This window comes from Loxodonta africana, chromosome 1, assembly GCF_030014295.1.
Source record: "Loxodonta africana isolate mLoxAfr1 chromosome 1, mLoxAfr1.hap2, whole genome shotgun sequence".
Taxonomy (NCBI): Eukaryota; Metazoa; Chordata; class Mammalia; order Proboscidea; family Elephantidae; genus Loxodonta; species Loxodonta africana.
In genome coordinates, this window is record NC_087342.1 from 14,649,031 (window position 1) to 14,666,902 (window position 17,872).

At 43.3% G+C, this 17,872-nt stretch overlaps 1 protein-coding gene across 2 annotated transcripts in view; it reads right to left on the reverse strand.

The window, feature by feature from the left end:
* The window catches only part of MYLK (myosin light chain kinase), a 163,867-nt gene extending 146,409 nt beyond the window's left edge, over positions 1 to 17,458 (reverse strand). Inside the window, exons 1-4 of one of the 2 annotated variants that reach the window (XM_010592906.3) lie at positions 17,150 to 17,458; positions 3,648 to 3,696; positions 2,482 to 2,641; positions 1,365 to 1,530 (exon numbers count right to left, since the gene is read on the reverse strand). In XM_010592906.3, coding sequence (XP_010591208.3) covers positions 1,365 to 1,530; positions 2,482 to 2,641; positions 3,648 to 3,696; positions 17,150 to 17,207 — 433 coding nt within the window. In that variant the 5' untranslated portion in view covers positions 17,208 to 17,458. The remainder of the gene's footprint in view (positions 1 to 1,364; positions 1,531 to 2,481; positions 2,642 to 3,647; positions 3,697 to 17,149) is intronic. The other variant, XM_023551699.2, reaches the window with a different exon arrangement.
* Positions 17,459 to 17,872: the final 414 nt, after the last annotated feature.

A 17,872-nucleotide genomic window follows, 5' to 3' on the forward strand; every position in this document is an offset into this window, starting at 1 on the left:
AAAATATATACTACCAGAGAGAAGGATGTAACAAATCACGAAAGGTATTATTACCCAGATGAAGGCAATATCAACATTTTGCCATCTTATCTATTCCTTTTCGTTTTTTTTTCCCCTTCTTTTTTTCCTTTTTGTTTTTATTAATTAATTTTTTTTCTGGAGTATTTTCAAGCAAATCCAAGACAATGTATCACTTTGTCATTAAGTACTTCTGAACTGTACAGTTTTTAATTCAATCCTAGGACAGTATGGAGTCCCTGAGTGATGTAAATGTTTAATGTGCTTAGTCGCTAACTGAAAGGTTGGGATTGAGTCTGCCCAGAGGTGCCTTGGGATTGAGTTGGAACTGACTTGACAGAAACTGGTTTAGTTTAGAAATTTTTTTTTTTTTTGGCGGGGTGGAAGGGGGGTTTAGGACAAGTAAAGGGAGAGTGATGAACATACCGCTCTAGACACTTAATAGCAGGTCATCGTCCAGTAGTGGGTTGCGAGGTAAATTCTATGATCAGAACCAAGATTTTTTTTTTTACTGGCCTAGAGTACTTACTGTGTACTGTACTAAGTATTGTTTTATGAAACTTCTTTCAGTTAAGTACGTTTATATACATATGTATGTTCTGGGTTTCAATGTAAAATAAATCTCTTTCTGTGGGTTCTGAGAAATAGGCAAGACAAAAAAATGGTAAAGAGGGCAAGGAGGAATAGTTTCTGAAAAAGGAAGGACACCTGGGAGAGGAAAATCACAGAAGAGAATCTAAGAAAGGAGGACGAGGGAGTGAAGGTCACCTCCTTTCCCGATCCCCCAAATCCCACCTTAGTCAAGGTTTCTGCTCCAGTGAAGTGACGTCAACCCCCTTCCCCCATCCACATACTCCTGCTTCCCCAGGCTGGTCTTGGAGGAGTTGAGGGGAATGGAAAGGAGAAGACGTATCAAAGAGAAGGAAAATGGGGGCCCTGGGTAGAAACAGTTAAATTGAGGAAACATCTGATTTGAAGGACAGAGTAGATGATGAGTTATGTTTTAAATAAGTCAGATTTGGGGCGATGTCAAGATATTAGCCATGTCCATTTTTCAGCCTGCAATTACAGACATATAAAAGGAGTCTGAGTGAGAAGAAAGGCCGGAAGTCACTGACATGGGGGTGGAGCGTAGGGATCAAGTGAAGGTGGCAGCCTGCTCATCTTCCTCTGTGGCTGTGTCCATGCTGCCTGCCCCACACCCCTTTCTTCTGCTTAAAGACCTTGCCCTGGGGAACGCGTGGGTGCGTAAGTGTGCAATACGTACACAAACAGGTGCATAAGGAATAAGGGTTCAGATGCCAGAGAGGACTCATTCTGTCCTGCCCGTCCCCACCACGTGATACCTTGGATAGAAAGCTCAGCAGACATGGAGGCCTTCCCGGACCCATTCGCCACCATGCACGTGTACACTCCCACATCATCTTGGTCGACTTCCTGGATTTCCAGAACTTGCATCCCATTCTTCTCAGACATGGACACACGGGAACTCGGCTGCAGAGGAACGTTTCCCTGTGGATGGCAATAGGGTAGTCTGGTCACAGAGGCCTGCTTACGTTTTGGTGTTGTTGTTCCTTCTTCCTACCTTCCCTGGGTGGGGTAGACATCAATGCATGGGCAGCAGAGCCCTCTGCTCTGGGGCCCTGGCAACAGAGTCAGAGAGCAGTCTTTGGATCCAAGGAGGTTGACTTGAGGTCTATGTTTGTGTGTGGTGTTCAGTCCAGCTTAGAGCATATGTCTGGAAATGAACTTTAAAGGAGCTCTAGTTTGAGGTGGGATATCCTATATTCCTCACTTCAATTTTCCTTTTATTCTTTTTTTAGGATTAGTCCAGGAGAATTAGGAAGTAGGTTAAAATGTGTCCCATCACCCCTTTTTAGGTAAGAGTTTTCATCTTTGAAAAACCTACTGTCCTTGGCCTTGACCTTGTTATGTAAGGCCCCTCATCCCACTTGCACTGCCCCTGCTTCCCTCTTCACCACCACCTCCTCCACTTTTATCTAAATGACTTATGAAGTGCTTCATGGAGCCTCCCAACAGTATTGTGAGTAAGTGGTATTATCTCCTCCTCACAGACAGGGAAACAGGGGTTCCAAGAAGTCAAATAATGACTTGCCTAATACCAAATGTTTTGTGAACCAGGGAGACATAATCTAGAAACCTAGTCCCGTAACTTCAAATTCTACTCTCGTAGAATTGCAAGGTCTATGTTGGCTCAGAAGTTTTATGCTATGTTGTGAGAGTGAGAATTATGGGAACACTGTGGTCTGAGTGACAGAGAGAGCGTACAAATGGGCAAGAACAAGCATTGCTATAAAACATGTAGAGAGCCCTCAAGAATCAGCTATAGTTGAAACAAAAGGAACTGACTGGAAAGACAGACTGCCACTAGTCCAAGGCTGTAGCCCTGAACTTTCATGGTCCCCTGGCCTGGGCCAAAGTCAGAGCAGATAGAAACCTCACCTTGAGCCAGGTGACCTGTGGTTGGGGCCGGCCAGTGATTTTGCAGGAGAATCGTCCCATTTGTCCTTCTTTGACCACCACTCGGCCCAGCTTGGTAGCAAACTTTGGTGGGCACTCTCCCCAGATGCTAGGACGGGTCTCCACTGCAGGGACTGTAAACCTGCCCCAGGAAAGAAATCAGCGTATAGAGAATCCAGCCCCAAACAAGGCAGCAGTTCAGATCCTCCTCTCTCTACACCCATGTAAGTTGGCATCAGAAACTCACAAAGGGTAGTCATCCTAATTTTATGGGAACACAGAATTCTACACATTAGAAACACATTTCTAATGTCCTGTCTGGAAAAATATGGGGCACCAAAATCTGTTTCTTCTACCTCCTGGTTATGCAGCTAGACTTCATTTACCAATTCCTCCCTTGCAGTTAGGTATACTTGAATTCTACTGAGCTCCGGTCAAAAGCTTGGGTTCTTGCCAAGAGAGAGAAGAGAAGTGATGTATGCCACTTCCAGGCCTGATCCATAGAAAAACCTCCTGTGAGATTCTCTACACTTTCTCTCTTGCTCACTCTGCTGGCTAGATGCAAAGGGTCCAGCAGAGGCTCCAAGGCCCTAGGAGACCACGGAGCCACAAAACGGAAGGATCCCAGGTCTCTGAAAGATAACGTGAAAGGACCTCCACCTGTTCAGGAATATCTGAATAGGACCTTGCTTGAGTAAGAAATAAACTTCCACTGTGTTACACCATTGCGATTTGGGGGCTTGCCTGTTACAGCAGCTATTGTTACTTACCCTTGCTAATAAAGGTTTACTTTCCAGGAGAATGTCACATATTGATTGCCTCTTCTAAGTTTTCCTATTTTTGTCTTCTGACTATTGACTCAATTTTTACAGGTCACTGCAGATTACGGCTACATCCCCTACCTCGTCAGCATTCAGCAGCTGGGCCAGTCAAAGGGGTTACCCACAAAGTCTGCCTAGGTCAGGAGGCTCTGTGTGAATGACACATTATACCCCACTAGGATCCCACCCATTTGTTACTATGATCCCACCCATTTGTTACTATAACCTAAGATGCCCAAGAAGAGTTACTTCCTAGACCTATCCTAGTCAAGTCAGCAGGAAAAGCCATTTCAACCCTTACCCTAGCTTGAACATCCCAGAACTTACCCCAAGGTTTTGGAAACAACAGGCTGGCCATGCTTCTTCATAAACCCCCCTACAAGTAAGAAACACACAGAAAGAGGGTTGAAGAGTCAGGCCTGAGCCACCAACTTGGAGCAATGAAATTCAGGAAGATTCAACAATAGGGGTGGGGTGAGATAATGATGGTGACAGTTAAACCTGACAGAGGTTCTTGCCAGGCACGATGGTAGGTACTTCACATACATCACCACATTAATTTCTTATAATAATTTGATGAAGCTGGTAGTACATTATCCTTTTATCTTTTAAACAGATGAGAAAATGAGATTCAGAGAGGTTAAGTCACCCACCCAAGGTCACAAAGCCAGTAACAGTGGGAGAATCAGGACGGCACTCAATCACTTTCCTAAGCTGGTCCTATATCATGCTTGGCCTTCCACTTCAGGCTGATCTGTGGTGATCCAAGACCTCTCCCCAGAATGATGCAGCTGAGGGAGAGGGGATACATGTGCGCATCTCTCACCATGTCTACTCATGGGTGGCATCATCAACACTCAGGCTTCCACTCAAGGCCCAGCCAACACCAATAGGCTGAAGTGCAGCAGGAGAGATTACTGAAGATGAGCTACAGTGGTTCCAGCACCTCACTCAGAATCTGCAGTGTGCTGCACTGGGCACTGCCAGCCCTGGGGGAGGCATTGTGAGTCCTGGGTGAGATGCTGGCATGCAGGGTGCTAGTGACTGTGGGTGAGGCACTGCCAGTCCTGGGTGAGGTACTGTCAGCCCTGCTGTGCTGGGCACTGCAAATCCCGAGTGAGGTGCTGTCCACTGGGCAGGAAGCAGTTAATAGTAAGCCCAGCAAGGCAGCTGAGGTCAGCTCCTCTTATCCAGCTGCTGCAGCTGGGCAGGGATAATTCATAACGTGACCAGGAAGTAATTATAAAGTAGTGGGTTTTCTTTCTTTTTTTTTTTTTTTTTGAGGAATGGGGGTGAGGGAGGGGAATGGGGAAGCATTTTTGAGATAGTGATTAGTCTAGAAGTTGTTCTCTCTTTGCCACAAGCTGGCAGGTTTATAAAACCCCACCCAAGTCAGGCATGGAAAAGGGTAGAAGTCATTCCCTGGTATTAACAGGCAGCTATTATGAGGAATCTGCAGGGAGTTTACTGGAAAGGGGTAAACCTCCCTAAACGCCAAGCTAGATCACATCAATATGAATGTATAGATAGGAACATAGGAATGAAGCAGGAATATCATGGCTGAGCTACTTCTCTCGGCCATTCCTGGTTTAAAGTTTGACCAGAACCTTAGTGAAAAGGGATTAGTAACCAACACCACTGTCACCTTTAAGTTGTGGCTCTATATGATTTGCAATCACTGGACATGAGTTTCTGTTTATCATAACTATTTCGTAAGCTGTGCACAGTTTTCATTCCACCATGTGAGTTCACTTCTTGTCATCCAATTCTCTGTTCAAGGTTAAAGAACTTCTAAGATGCTGAAAGGAAACACCTTGTGGAAGGACCCACAAGGCATTCACAGTCAGGATTCGGAGACCCTCAGACACCATATGAAGAAGTGCAAGCCATATGGTCCTACTGGAAAGTGTTTTAGCAATTAAGAACCATAAGCTCTAAAGATGCTCTGCTCTTTGACCAGTGCCTCCCTTTCTGTGACTCCACTCCAAGGAGATGATGCTAAAAACAGAAAAGGAAGTTTACAAAGCTGTTCACTTGATCTTATTTGTAATGGCAGAAATTGAAAACAACCTGTCACACAGTAGAAAGACTATAAATTGTTAAGTAAAATGTACAATTAGCCATCTGATTTTCTTCCTCCAGGTTGCCCATTTCACCTCACCCTCCTCCTCGGTTCCATCTTTGCATGCTGGCATCCCACAGAGTACCAGGCCTCTCCTCAGCTTGATTTACTCCCTCCTGCAGGTAATGTCTTTAAACACCAGCTATGCACTGATGGGAAACCCTGGTGGCATAGTGGTTTAGTGCTACAGCTGCAATCCACCTGGTGCTCCTTGGAAACTGTATGGGGCAGTTCTACTCTGTCCTATAGGGTCACTATGAGTTGGAACTGACAAGAAGACAATGGGTTTGGTTTGGTTTTGGTTTATGTGTTGATGGCCCCTGTCAATATCCTCACCAAGACTTCTTATTCTCTCATCAGAGACATCCAGTGCCCAGCAAACAGTAGATATTCAAATATTTGTTAAATAAATGGATTTTATGAAAAAAAAAAAAAGAGCAACATACAAAATCATTTACTCAATTTGCTCACAACTATGTAAAAATAAAAATGATCAAAACTTGGGGAAAAGACTAGAAAAAAGACATTAATATGTTATTAATAATGATTGTTTTTGTGTGGTGGGACTCTGAGTAATTTTATTCAGCTGTATTTTCTAAAATTTCTATAAATACAAAAGGCTTACTTGTACAATGGTAGAAACAAAACAAAATATGGTCTAGGTCTTACAAACGCACACACACAAGAAAGAGAGGAAGAAAAAAGAAAAAGATCCTGGTATCCAAAGAGGGGAGCCCTAGTGGCATAGTGGTTAAGAGCTCAGGCAGCTAACCAAAAGGCTGGCAGTTTGAATCCACCAGGTGTTCCTTGGAAACCCTACGGGGCAGTTCTACTCTTTCTTATAGGGATGCTATGAGTCGGAATTGACCCGATGGCAACGGGTTTGGGGTTTTTTTTTGTTTGTTTTATATGACAACATTACCCACATTCCCAATGACTAACATTCCCATCTAAAAAATAATGTATGTCTTTAACCACTACACTTATAAATTCTACTATATCACTCATATGAGTTCATCCTGGAGTAAAGATTTGATAAAAATTTGACTGATCATCTTCAAAACTCTTGGGAACTAAACAGTTTATTCCTTAAAAAATAAAACAAAAGCAAAAATATGGCATTTCCCCAAAACATAGCAAAAGAATGCTGCTTAGAGATTCTGCCATGTCAGGGTGAGAGCAGTTTATGGTTTGTTCAAAGGTAACACAGAAAGGCAGGGGTGGATTATACAATATCACATCATCTGTAGTGAAACTATTCACCATAGATTAGTAAGTAAGCACAACTAAGCCTGTGCTTACCTTGCTGGGTCAGCCGCCCCTGTCAGGGATGATAAATTTGAAAAGAGGGTTTGATTCTGTATGAAGGTGCTTTGGGGTTGGGAGAGAGACAGAGGCTGGCCATACCTAGAAGCAGAATCTTCGAGGGGGTGAAAAAATGTGAAGTTGTTTGCCGCAGATGATCCGGTAAGCAAGGTAAGCACTGTGCTTACCTTGATAATCTGAATAATCCGCCCCAGCATAAAGCAGTCAGCTAAAAATGGAACTGAGGGATGCTTATTTTCACGTGAGTTCACACCGGAGAGTTTACATCAAAACAAAAAAAGAATTTTGGCTAAAATTACAGGACCTATTTATAGGAAAAAATTTGAGGTTGCAAATTGTCAGATAAGGTCAAATGAATTTTGGGAAAGTATGAAAATGTGGCAGAACAGTAAGGCTATGTAGAAAAAATGTGGAAAGGGGAGTAAGGTAGAAATACCAAAAATAGAAGAGTAAAGAGAATGGGTGAAGACAGGAGCAAGCTGGTGAAGAAAAGAAACGGCCAAGCCACCGAAGGTATTTTAAACAGTCTTCTTAAATTACTCAGGGACGAGTGAAAGAAAGTGCTGGCAAGTTTAGGAGGCAAAGTTTAATGGTGGAGAGGTTAAAAACAGGCCTAGCACTTTTTGTCAAAGGATATAAAAAGACTGAATTGAGACAGAATATGGCTCGAAAATGGAAGAATGCAATCAAGACTGTAAGGAGCTGAAGTGCTTTTGGCGATCTGTGGCGATATCATTTATCATCCAAACGGGGACTCTGGACAGCGAGAAGGACACGATAATAATTATGCCAGGATAACAGGAGTCCACACAGACTGTTTCAGGCAAACCAAGGAGCAGGCATCCTAACTGTAGCCAACTTCCAAGGGGATTTTGAGATTGCTTAAGATAGTGGTTCTCTACTCTATCGGAATGAATCCCCACTTTTTGTAACAGATATTTAGTAATGTCCCCTTTATCATCCTGAATGGAAATTTACTGGTAACTATCCATACGAATAATCTAAGAAAAGAAATTGTAAAACCCTAACTATAATATCAAGAAGAAATAAAAGGAAAGTATCCATACGAATAATCTAAGAAAAGAAATTGTAAAACCCTAACTATAATATCAAGAAGAAATAAAAGGAAAGTGAATTATGATGATACTTCTTTCAATATGAAAATGTTGAGGCAAGATTATCTCAATATGTAAATATTCAGGTACATTAGAAGATACAATGAAATTGTCATAACGAATTTTGGATTTAAAAGCAAACAATCAAAAACTACACAGTACAAGCAGTACAGGAAAGTGGAAGCACATATGTATATGGGTGTACAGATATTAGAACAAAAATCAGTGTTACGATAAAAAACAGAGCAGACATATATTTAAGAGAGGGAAGAAAATAACCTTAAGAGAAGTCAGCATAATCAACTGGTCTCGACCCACCTGGAGCAAAGGAGCATGAAGAGCACCAAAGACGCAAGCTAATTATGAGCCCAAGAGACAGAAAAGGCCACATAAACCAGAAACTACATCGGCTTGAGACCAGAAGAGCTAGATGGTGCCCAGCTACAACCAGTGACTGCCCTGACAGGGAACACAACAGAGAATCCTGATGGAACAGAACAGTGGGATGCAGACCTCAAATTCCCATAAAAAGACCAGACTTAATGGTCTGAGACTGCAAGGACCCCAGAGGTCATGGTCCCCAGACCTTCTGTTAGCCCAAGACTGGAACCATTCCCAAAGCCAACTCTTCAGACAGGGATTGGACTGGACTATAAGGTAGAAAATGATACTGGTGAGGAGTGAGTTTTTGGCTCAAGTAGACAACATGAGACTATGTTGGCAGCTCCTGTTGGAGGCAAGATGAGAAGGCAGAGGGGGACAGGAGCTGGTTGAATGGACATGGGGAATACAGGGTGGAGAGGAGGAGAGTGCTAATTAGGGGGAGAGCAACTAGGAGTACATAGCAAGGTGTATGTAAGTTTTTATATGAGAGAGTGACTGGATTTGTAAACTTTCACTTAAAGTACAATAAAAAAAAAAAGAAGTTAGCGTAGCAAGACAAGTTACAGAGAAAGTTACAGACAAGATGAGAAAATAGAGGGGAAAAAGACCATATTTATAAGTGTGGTGTCAAAACAATTCTCTGTTTTATGACTTAGCATTAGGTAGTAGGAAGTAATCACAGAAAACTTGGCCTGTTTCTTCAAATCTCACCATAGCTTGAAATATACACTCAGTGCATGGTTTGTTCTAAGAAAGAGTAATAATACAAGAAGTTGTGTGTTAGAGTGAAAAACAGCAGCAACCCCAAAATACAGCAGTTCAATGAGTCATTTTTTACTCAAAATCTTAAAAAATACGCGAGATGGCAACAAAATCAAATGAGATGCCTACATTCCACGTATCTCCACTGATTTAACAATATGTGGCTCTAAATTTGTTAAGAGCCTCAAGTCTCCTCTGATCCAATTTTCAGAGCAAGAGTGCAGTCGTATTTTCATATATACATAGAAATGCTATATTTCATTTAGTAGAAAAAAATGTGTGCAGAGTAAATTTTCCAATAATTTTGATGCTATGACTTTATTCCTCTTAAGCTTCCCTCTCCATAAAAACCATCTTTTAAATTACTAGGCTTTTTTTTTTTTGGCAATTTTTTGAAAACCCTTCTTCACGTTATTGAAGACTAAGGAATTACCAATCTGTATTTGTGGTGTGTCTGTGTTGGCAGGACATTGAACAGCCACAGGAATGTGGAAAAATTCCCATTGTGCAGAACTGCCCTGAGCACTGCAGAATGCCCGGCCCCCCTGGTCCTTGCCCACTAAATGCCAACAGCTCCCCCAATCACTGGGAAACCAAACGGGCCCCCACAAATTTCCTAAGTGCCCTCTAGAGGGCAATACTGTCTTCATTTAGAGCCACTGGCTTGAGGAACCCTCTGGAAAAATGCCCAGCACCACGGCTGCTGGTTAAATATTACACTTGATATTTAAGAAAAGAAGGAATGAAAAAAAGTAGAAACTAAAGGTCACCGAAATTGTTCAACGTGGATAACATTTTTGCAGGAATTTTGCGACTAGATGTCTCCTCTTCCTTCTCTGAAACATTTTGCCTTTCTCTTAAGGCTCAGGTTTTATTCTAGCTTTTATTATTCCTATCGCTGTACTTGTTGAAGCCTTATATGTAGCAGGGGCTGAGTCAGCATTTTGGTACAGATGAGGTCCCAAAGAGAGCCACACAGGGAGCTGACTGGACAGGCAACAAATGTTTACTGAGCTACTATTGTCAGAGTCCTGGTGGTGTAGTGGTTAAGAGCTCGGCTCCTAACCAAAAGGTCAGCAGTTTGAACCTGCCAGCTGCTCCCTGGAAACCCTGTGGGGCAGTTCTACTCTGTCCTACAGGACTGCTATGAGACAGAATCGACTCAACAGCAACAGGCCTAGGCACGGGGATCCTGGAGCTGATAGAAGAGATATGCCTTTGCCCTCATGGAGTTTACAGTTTAGTGGAAAAGAAAAACACTAAAAAAGAAAAGAAAGAAAATATTTATAATCTGAACACAAAAAATTTCAAGTGTATAAAGAACTACGAAGAGCTGAGTGCTTTGGGAGAGTACCTAACCTAGAGCACCTAAGGATGGTGAGGGAGGGCCTCCCTGACGAAGTGATGTTTAAGCTGAGGCCAGAAGGCAAAGAGGGGAGAGTGCACTCCAGGAAGAGAAGCAGCGTGCGCCAAAGCTTTAGTTATGAGCTTGGCACTCTGAAAGAACTGTAAAGGTCTGTGTGGCTGGAATTCAGCAAGTGGCAAGGGGTCTGGGGAAGCAGAGAAGAGCCAGATCACCAGGCAGGGCCTTGTTGAGGATTTTGAGTTTTAATTTAAAAGCAGTAGTAAATCACTGGAGGGTTTTAAGTGGGGGAGTGATAAAATCCAATCCAAATATTTTTCAAGGCTATTTTAAACAGCAATGTGGAGATTGGGGTTGATTGTGTAGTGGTTAGGAGTTCAGCTGCTGATCAAAAGGTCAGCAGTTCGAGTCCACCAGCTACTCCTTGGAAACCCTATGGGGCAGTTCTACTCTGTCCTATACATCGCTATGAGTTGGAATCAACTTGATGTCAATGTTTTTTTTTTTAATATGGAGATCAGAGTGGAGCAAGTGAGGAATTGGGAAGATCAGTTGGAAACTTTGGCAACAGGTAAGAGGTGATGACAGCCAGGACTGGGATGGTGGCCATGGGGATGGAAAGACATGGACAAATGAGTACTACTTAGGAGATGGCCAGCAGGTTGATGACTGACTGGTTGTAAGGGGAGGGAAAGAAGCAGGTGAAGCTGAAGTTGTCTGGCTGCCCTCCTTTCAAGGAGATGTGGGTTGTTATCTGCCATGATATTTCAGCTGTGTCACCCTGGGGGCAACCAAAGTCCCTACCATAAATGTGAATAGGCCCTTTGCCACGGGCTGCCTCTTGCTATAAACACAAGTGCTTTGTCTCATACAAACTGCTCATTCTGTAGTCTCTACCTATACAGGTAGCTGTGGAGTTCACTGATGGAATCCAGTCTTGCTGGTGGGTCCGTGGACATATGTGGTACTCCTACTCCGTGATACTCCATACAAAGTACATCCCTCTACAGATGCTAGGTAAGTAATACCAGTGAGTCAAACAGATATTCTGGGAGTTCTGTTTGGGGGTTCCAGGAAACTGAATCACTAAAGAATTGATTATTGCTCAGGGGGTTGAAATAAAACATACTTCTTAGATGACAAACACTTCCCTGGTCATTCATGGATATGGTAGTCATATATGCCCTGCCCTATCAGTAATAAAATGGAGTGACATGCAGTTAATTGTTGGATGGAGGAATAGTCCAATAAATTGTTGCCAGTAACCTCTCAATTGTCTCAAATAAGTACTCTGAAGAGAAATTTAGATGCTCTACAGAGAAAAAATAACCTCATTCAGGTGAAGAGGGGAGAGGGCATTCTAGGAAGAGAAGCAACACACACCAAAGCTTTGGTTCAGAAAGACTTCAGAGTCTTCTTTTAGAGGCTGAAGACTCCCAGGCATCACAGCTTCCCATCACACTCTCTACTGTGACTCCACAAACAGCACCAAGCTAAGCAGCAGGTATTCCCTTTAGTACTTAAGTCACAGAGGCTGATTTTACATCAATTTCTCAAAAGAAAACAGAAGATGTGTATCGGATTTGCCCCCCCGACCCCAAGTCTGGTGCAGTGTGAGTCACTTGGCTGCTGTTGTCAGTCTAGGTGTCAGATCAGAAGCTACTCGATGGGCAAGTACAGTGTATGGGAAGGTGATTTCAAGCCTGGATCTGGAGAAAGTCATTGCTCTAATAAGCAACCCATTTTTGTTGGGGATCATACAAAATGATATTGCATCAGAGACAAATGAAACACATGAAAACACTGTGATTGGAATATCTGTAAGAAATCCACGGGTTCGGAAAAATAAAAGGAAGCTTACAAAGATCCAGGAGGCACAGGTACCCACACAGTGTGTAGCTGTGGCTAAGGGGGAGCAGTGCTTTGGGATGGCTGCATGCAGTATAAAAATAGAAAAGGAACGATTAATGGGCAGAATCCCATCTGCTCATTCTCTGGAATGGATACAACTCTAAAAACTGCCTGGTCTCACGCTCCAGACCTCCTACAGTCTCTTCCCAATCTGTCCTTCCAGATTTACTTCCTACTACCGTCTGATTGAAGGAGCTCTGGTAGCGAAGTGGTTAGGCATTCAGCTGCTAACCCAAATGTTGGTGGTTCCAACCCACCAGCCACTCTGTGGGAGAAAGCTGTGGCAGTATGCCATGTGTAAAGATTTACAGTCCTGGAAACCCTATGGGGCAGCTCTACTCTGTCCTATAGGGTAACTATGAGTCAGAATTGACTCAACGGCAATGGGTTTGGGTTTGGCACCCTCTGGTTCTACCAGTCTCCTTGGCCCTGAGCTCATTCCCTCTACCCCTGCTTACCTCTCTCCACTTCTCTCCCATCCCCATCATCCGAATCACAATCTGTCTGTCCAAATCCTACTGTTACTTCCAGGACTAGCTCAAGTGCTCAAGTCCCTCTTCCTTTAAAAAATATGATATCCCAGACCATTTCAGGCTCCAGAGATCTCATTCTCTTTGGAACTTACAGAGCCAACGTGCCAATTATTTGGCAAACAATCACATGCTGATTTGTGACTGGGGTTGTGCTTTTATTTAGCTCTTAATGTGTCCACGTCTTAGCTGAGCAATCAGGCTCTTGCAGGAAGATGTGACTAAGTATTTCGTCTCTCACCCAGCACCATACAAACTTAGTAAACATGTCATGATGTTGAATCTTAATTATAATATAATAATGAAAAACAAGGTCTAGAAAGTCTGTCTCTCTCTCTTTTTTTTTTTTGCTTTAAAGAGCTTTTTTTTTTGTACTTTAGATGAAGGTTTACAGAGCAAACTAGTTTCTCATTAAATAATTAATCACATACTGTTTTAAGACATTGGTTGTGAACTCCATAACATGTCAACACCCTCCCCTTCTCGACTTCGGGTTCCCTGTTGTCAGTTTTCCTGTCCCCTCTTGCCTTTTCATCCTTACCCCTGGGCTTGTGTGCCCATTTAGTCTCGTTTTATTTTATGGGCCTGTCTAATCTTTGGCTGAAGGGTGAACCTCAGGAGTGACTTCATTACTGGAGCTAAAAGTGTTTCTGGGGTCCATACCCTTGGGGTTTCTTCAGTCTCTGTCAGACCAGCAAGTCTGATCTTTTTGTGTCCGTGTGAGTTAGGATTTTGTCCTACATTTTCCTCCAACTCTGTCCGGGACCCTCTATTGTGATCCCTGTCACAGCAGTCAGTAGTGGTAGATGGGCACCGTCTAGTTGTGCTGGACTCAGTCTTCTGGAGGCTGTGGTAGTTGTGGTCCTTTAGTCCTGTAGACTAATCTTTCCCTTGTGTCTTTGGTCTTCTTCATTCTCCCTTGCTCCCGGCAGGGTGAGACCAGTGGAGAATCTTGATGGCCACTGACAAGTTTTTAAGACCCCAGACACTACTCACCAAAGTAGAATGTAGAACATTTTCTTTATAAACTATGTTATGTCTTTGAGCTAGATATTCCCCAAGACCATGGTCCCCACAGCCCTCAGCCCGTAATTCGGCTCCTCAGAGAGTTTGGATGTGTCTATGGAGCTTCCATGACCTTGCCTCGGACAAGTTGTGCTGGTTTCCCCAGTACTGTGTACTGTATCACCCTTCACCAAAGTTATCACGTATCTATTGTCTATTTAGTGTTTGTCCAACCCCACCCCTAGAAAGTCTGTCTCTTAAAGACAATGATCAAGTCTTATTGCTCTTCATAACCCCAGCACAATGTTAGCACATTCAATAAAATTTTCTGAGTAAAGAAGAAAGTAGAACTATGAGCAACTGGGCAAAGCACAAATCCATAAAGGGCCAGGGGTGGAGATGAGAGAAGAGGGTGGGGGAGTAAGAGATGGCAAGAAAAAAAGGCAGCATCGAAGGTCAAAATCAAAATGGGTCAGGAGGGCATATCAGTGTGTATTCTGAAGGGAAAAAAATGCAAAGACAAACTGGAAAGTGAAAATAAAGGAGGGTAAGGGAGTCCAGGAGTCCTGGTGGTGCAGCAGTTAAGAGCTCAGGCTGCGAATTGAAAGGATCAGCAGTTTGAATCCACCAGTCACTCCTTTGAAACTCTATGGGGCAGTTCTACTCTGTTCTATATAGTTGCTATGAGTCGGAATTGACTCAATGGCACACAACAACAACAACAACAACAAAGGCAGTCCAGGTTAAAGGAGATTCGGATGTCATATTCCAAGAAAATACTTTGTCATCTAAATCTTGTGTGGACCAAGGAAGTAAGGCTTCTGCCAAAGCAGTCTTGACACACGACTATTTAACACAGTAAAGAGACTAGTGGGACAAGAATGATAATTTTTATCTCTACCACATTTATATTGTCAACATTGATGAGGCAGCAAAGAACAAAAACTCAGAGACTTCTAAGTTTCTGCCTGGTGTAAAAAAAAAAAAAAAAAAAAAGAGCATATGCCTCTGTTATGGATTGAATTATGTCTCCCAGAAATACGTGTTGTAAATTCTAACCTCTGTGCCTGTGGTTATAATCCCATCCAGGAACGAGTTGTCTTTGCTATGTTAATGAGGCAGGATTATTACAGGGTGTGTCTTGAGTCAATTTCTTCTGAGATATAAAAGAGATTAAAACAAGCAAAAAGCAGAGATAGGGGAAGAAAGATGCCAAACCACTTGAAGATCACCCAGAAGCAGAAGATCAAAGAGACAAGGACCTTCCTCTAAAGCCAACAGAGAGACAAAGCCTCCGCCTAGAGCTGGCACCCCAAATTCGGACTTCTAGCCTTCTAAAGTGTGAGTGAATAAATCTGTTTGTTAAAGCCATCCACTTGTGGTATTTCTGTTACAGCAGCATTAGATGACTAAGACAGCCCCTATACAAAGAGGTCATTAGGGAGTTTTATAGACTAAAAAGAGTTTATAAGAACCATAAATGGGAAATATAATTAATTAAGAAAGGTAGGAAAGTTAGGTGAAGAAAGACAGCACAAGTGAAATCGGAGAACTAAGTAACAGAAGGGGAACCCTCAGACATTTTGGAGGAACCCAATAATTTAATATAGTCAGCCAATACAGAGAGACATGAAGTTAAACGCACAATGTTACCAATCCAACCCAATGAGAAGATAAAAGGAATCTGAGAAATCTGTCCCTGAAAAAGGATCGTGGCAAAAAAGATGGCACAGGAGCATCTCCTACAAATGCGAAGTCAACCAAAAGCATTGGCATCAGTGGTGCCATTACAGCTGGACTAGGTGGTCACTCTCCTCCCTTAAATCCCACTGACATGGGGTCACTCCCCCTTCCCTTGGCACATTCTAGGTAGCATGCTGGCTGAGCCCTCTCTGCCATATATGGTCAGGGAGCCTTGTTTTTCATGACAGCTAGTTTCATGGGAGTCTAGAGGGCAGTTCTGAAGGGTAGCTGGGGGTAGGGGAAGGTACGCTTGGGGAAGAGATGAGCTGGAAGAAGAGAGTCAGGCAGGACGGCTTGAACTCAGAACCGGTATATTAGTCTCTTACTGCTGTGTTAACAAATTTCCACTAACTTACTGGCTAAAAACAGCACAGAAGTCTGAAATGGGTATCACCTGGATAAAGTCAAGGTATTGGCAGGGCTGCGTGCCTTCTGGAGCCTCTAGGGGACAATCTATTTCCTTGCTTTTTCCAGCTTCTAGGGGCTGTCCACATTCCTTGGCTGCCAGCAATTGCATCACTCTAACCTCTCCATCCATCCTGTCATCTCCTTCTCTGATCCTGACTCACCCGTCTCCCTCATATGCGGACCTGTCTGATTACATTGGGCCCAGCCTGATAATCCAGAATAATAATCTAGAATAATCTCCCCATATCAAAATGCTTAATTTAATAATATCTGCAAAGCCCTTTTTGCCATACAAGGTAACACATTCCCAGGTTTGGGAGATCAGGACGTGACATCTTTGGAGGGCTATATTCTGCCCACCACATCCGGTTTTCAACAGGGGCAACTAAAGGATAAAGTGAAGACCTATGGCTCGGGCATTCTACAGAGCCAAGGGTATAAGGAAGAAGGAGCACAAGAAAATCGGTATCTTTCTGGGACAATGGAATAAAAGTCACACAAGTGAGGTGGCATCAAGGGTGAGCAACTTTCTATCATATATTTCGACGCGTTGTTAAAAGATCCAGCACAGTGATCCCTCTGGTTTGGATCTGGGGAATGCTTTCTACATGGAAGCTATTGTTTCTCAGTCAGTTTCCAGGAAATAGATGTTTCAGGAAAGGAAACCAACAGCCATCCCCTCCACTTCAGTCAAATTATTTGCATCAATCAAATCATGTCATTTTCCTCCTTGACACCCTCCAATGACTCTCCCTCACCATGATCTGGAGCCTCTACGTGGTCCTTCCCCTGCCCACCTTTCCAAGCTTATCTCTATTCTGCTCCGGCCCCACCCTTCCTCAGTCTGGTCAGGCCCCACCAACTTTCTTCCTGCCTCTCATTTCCACCCCAGGGCCGATGATGATTTTAAAATACATCTACAAAAAATACCTTCTACTCCTTGGGGAGATAAGAGAGCAGAGGGGGTCAGAAGCTGGCCGAATGGACATGAAAATAGAGAGTGGAGGGGGAAGGAGTGTGCTGTCTCATTAGGGGAAGAACAATTAGGAGTATATAACCAGAAAACCCATATATAGCAAGGCGTATATAAATTTTTGTATGAGAGACTGACTTGGTTTGTAAACTTTCACTTAAAGCACAATAAAAAAAAAAAAAAATACCTTCTACTCCTGGTCTGGGGTCTTCATTTCTGGTCCCGGGAGCAGACATGGACAACATATAGGGCAAGCCGGAGTGATGAAGAGTTAATGCTTCAGAAAGATGCCTTTGACTAATGACAGGCAGGAAAATGGTGGAGAAACACCCCAGCTCCCTGTCCTTAAGTCAACTCTGAGGTGCGCATGCTACACTGTCTCCCAGAGTTCCCCAGCTGGACTGAGCTCTGGTTGCCCACAGCAGTAACTTGCTTGGTAACATCCCCTTTATCAGCTCCTTTCCCTATCTCACTTCCCCACTCCAGCATTTCCTAGAATTGCCTCCAAATAGACCCCTTGAACTGGGAAAAAAATATATATATATCCACAATTATTTGACACTCCTAATTTCCATACTCTTGAATGTAGGCTACAAATCATTGTAGTATCTGAGATCTACCCCCCACTGGGGTATTATCACCCCTGTTGAGAATGCAGGTTTGAGGGGAAGCCAGCCACCATGAACACAAACAGCCTGTGGAGATGCCTAAGTGGAGAGAAGCTGAGGCCTCCCACCGAGAACTGGAGCTCCAACATGCCAGTCATGTGAATGAGCACTTTGGAAGCTAATCTTCCAGCCCTAAGGAAGCAATCAAGAGAACTGTATTCATCAGTTTTCATCGGTTGCCGTCAATTCAAACTCAGAGCAACCCTATAGGACAGAGTAGAACTGTTCCATAGAGTTTCCAA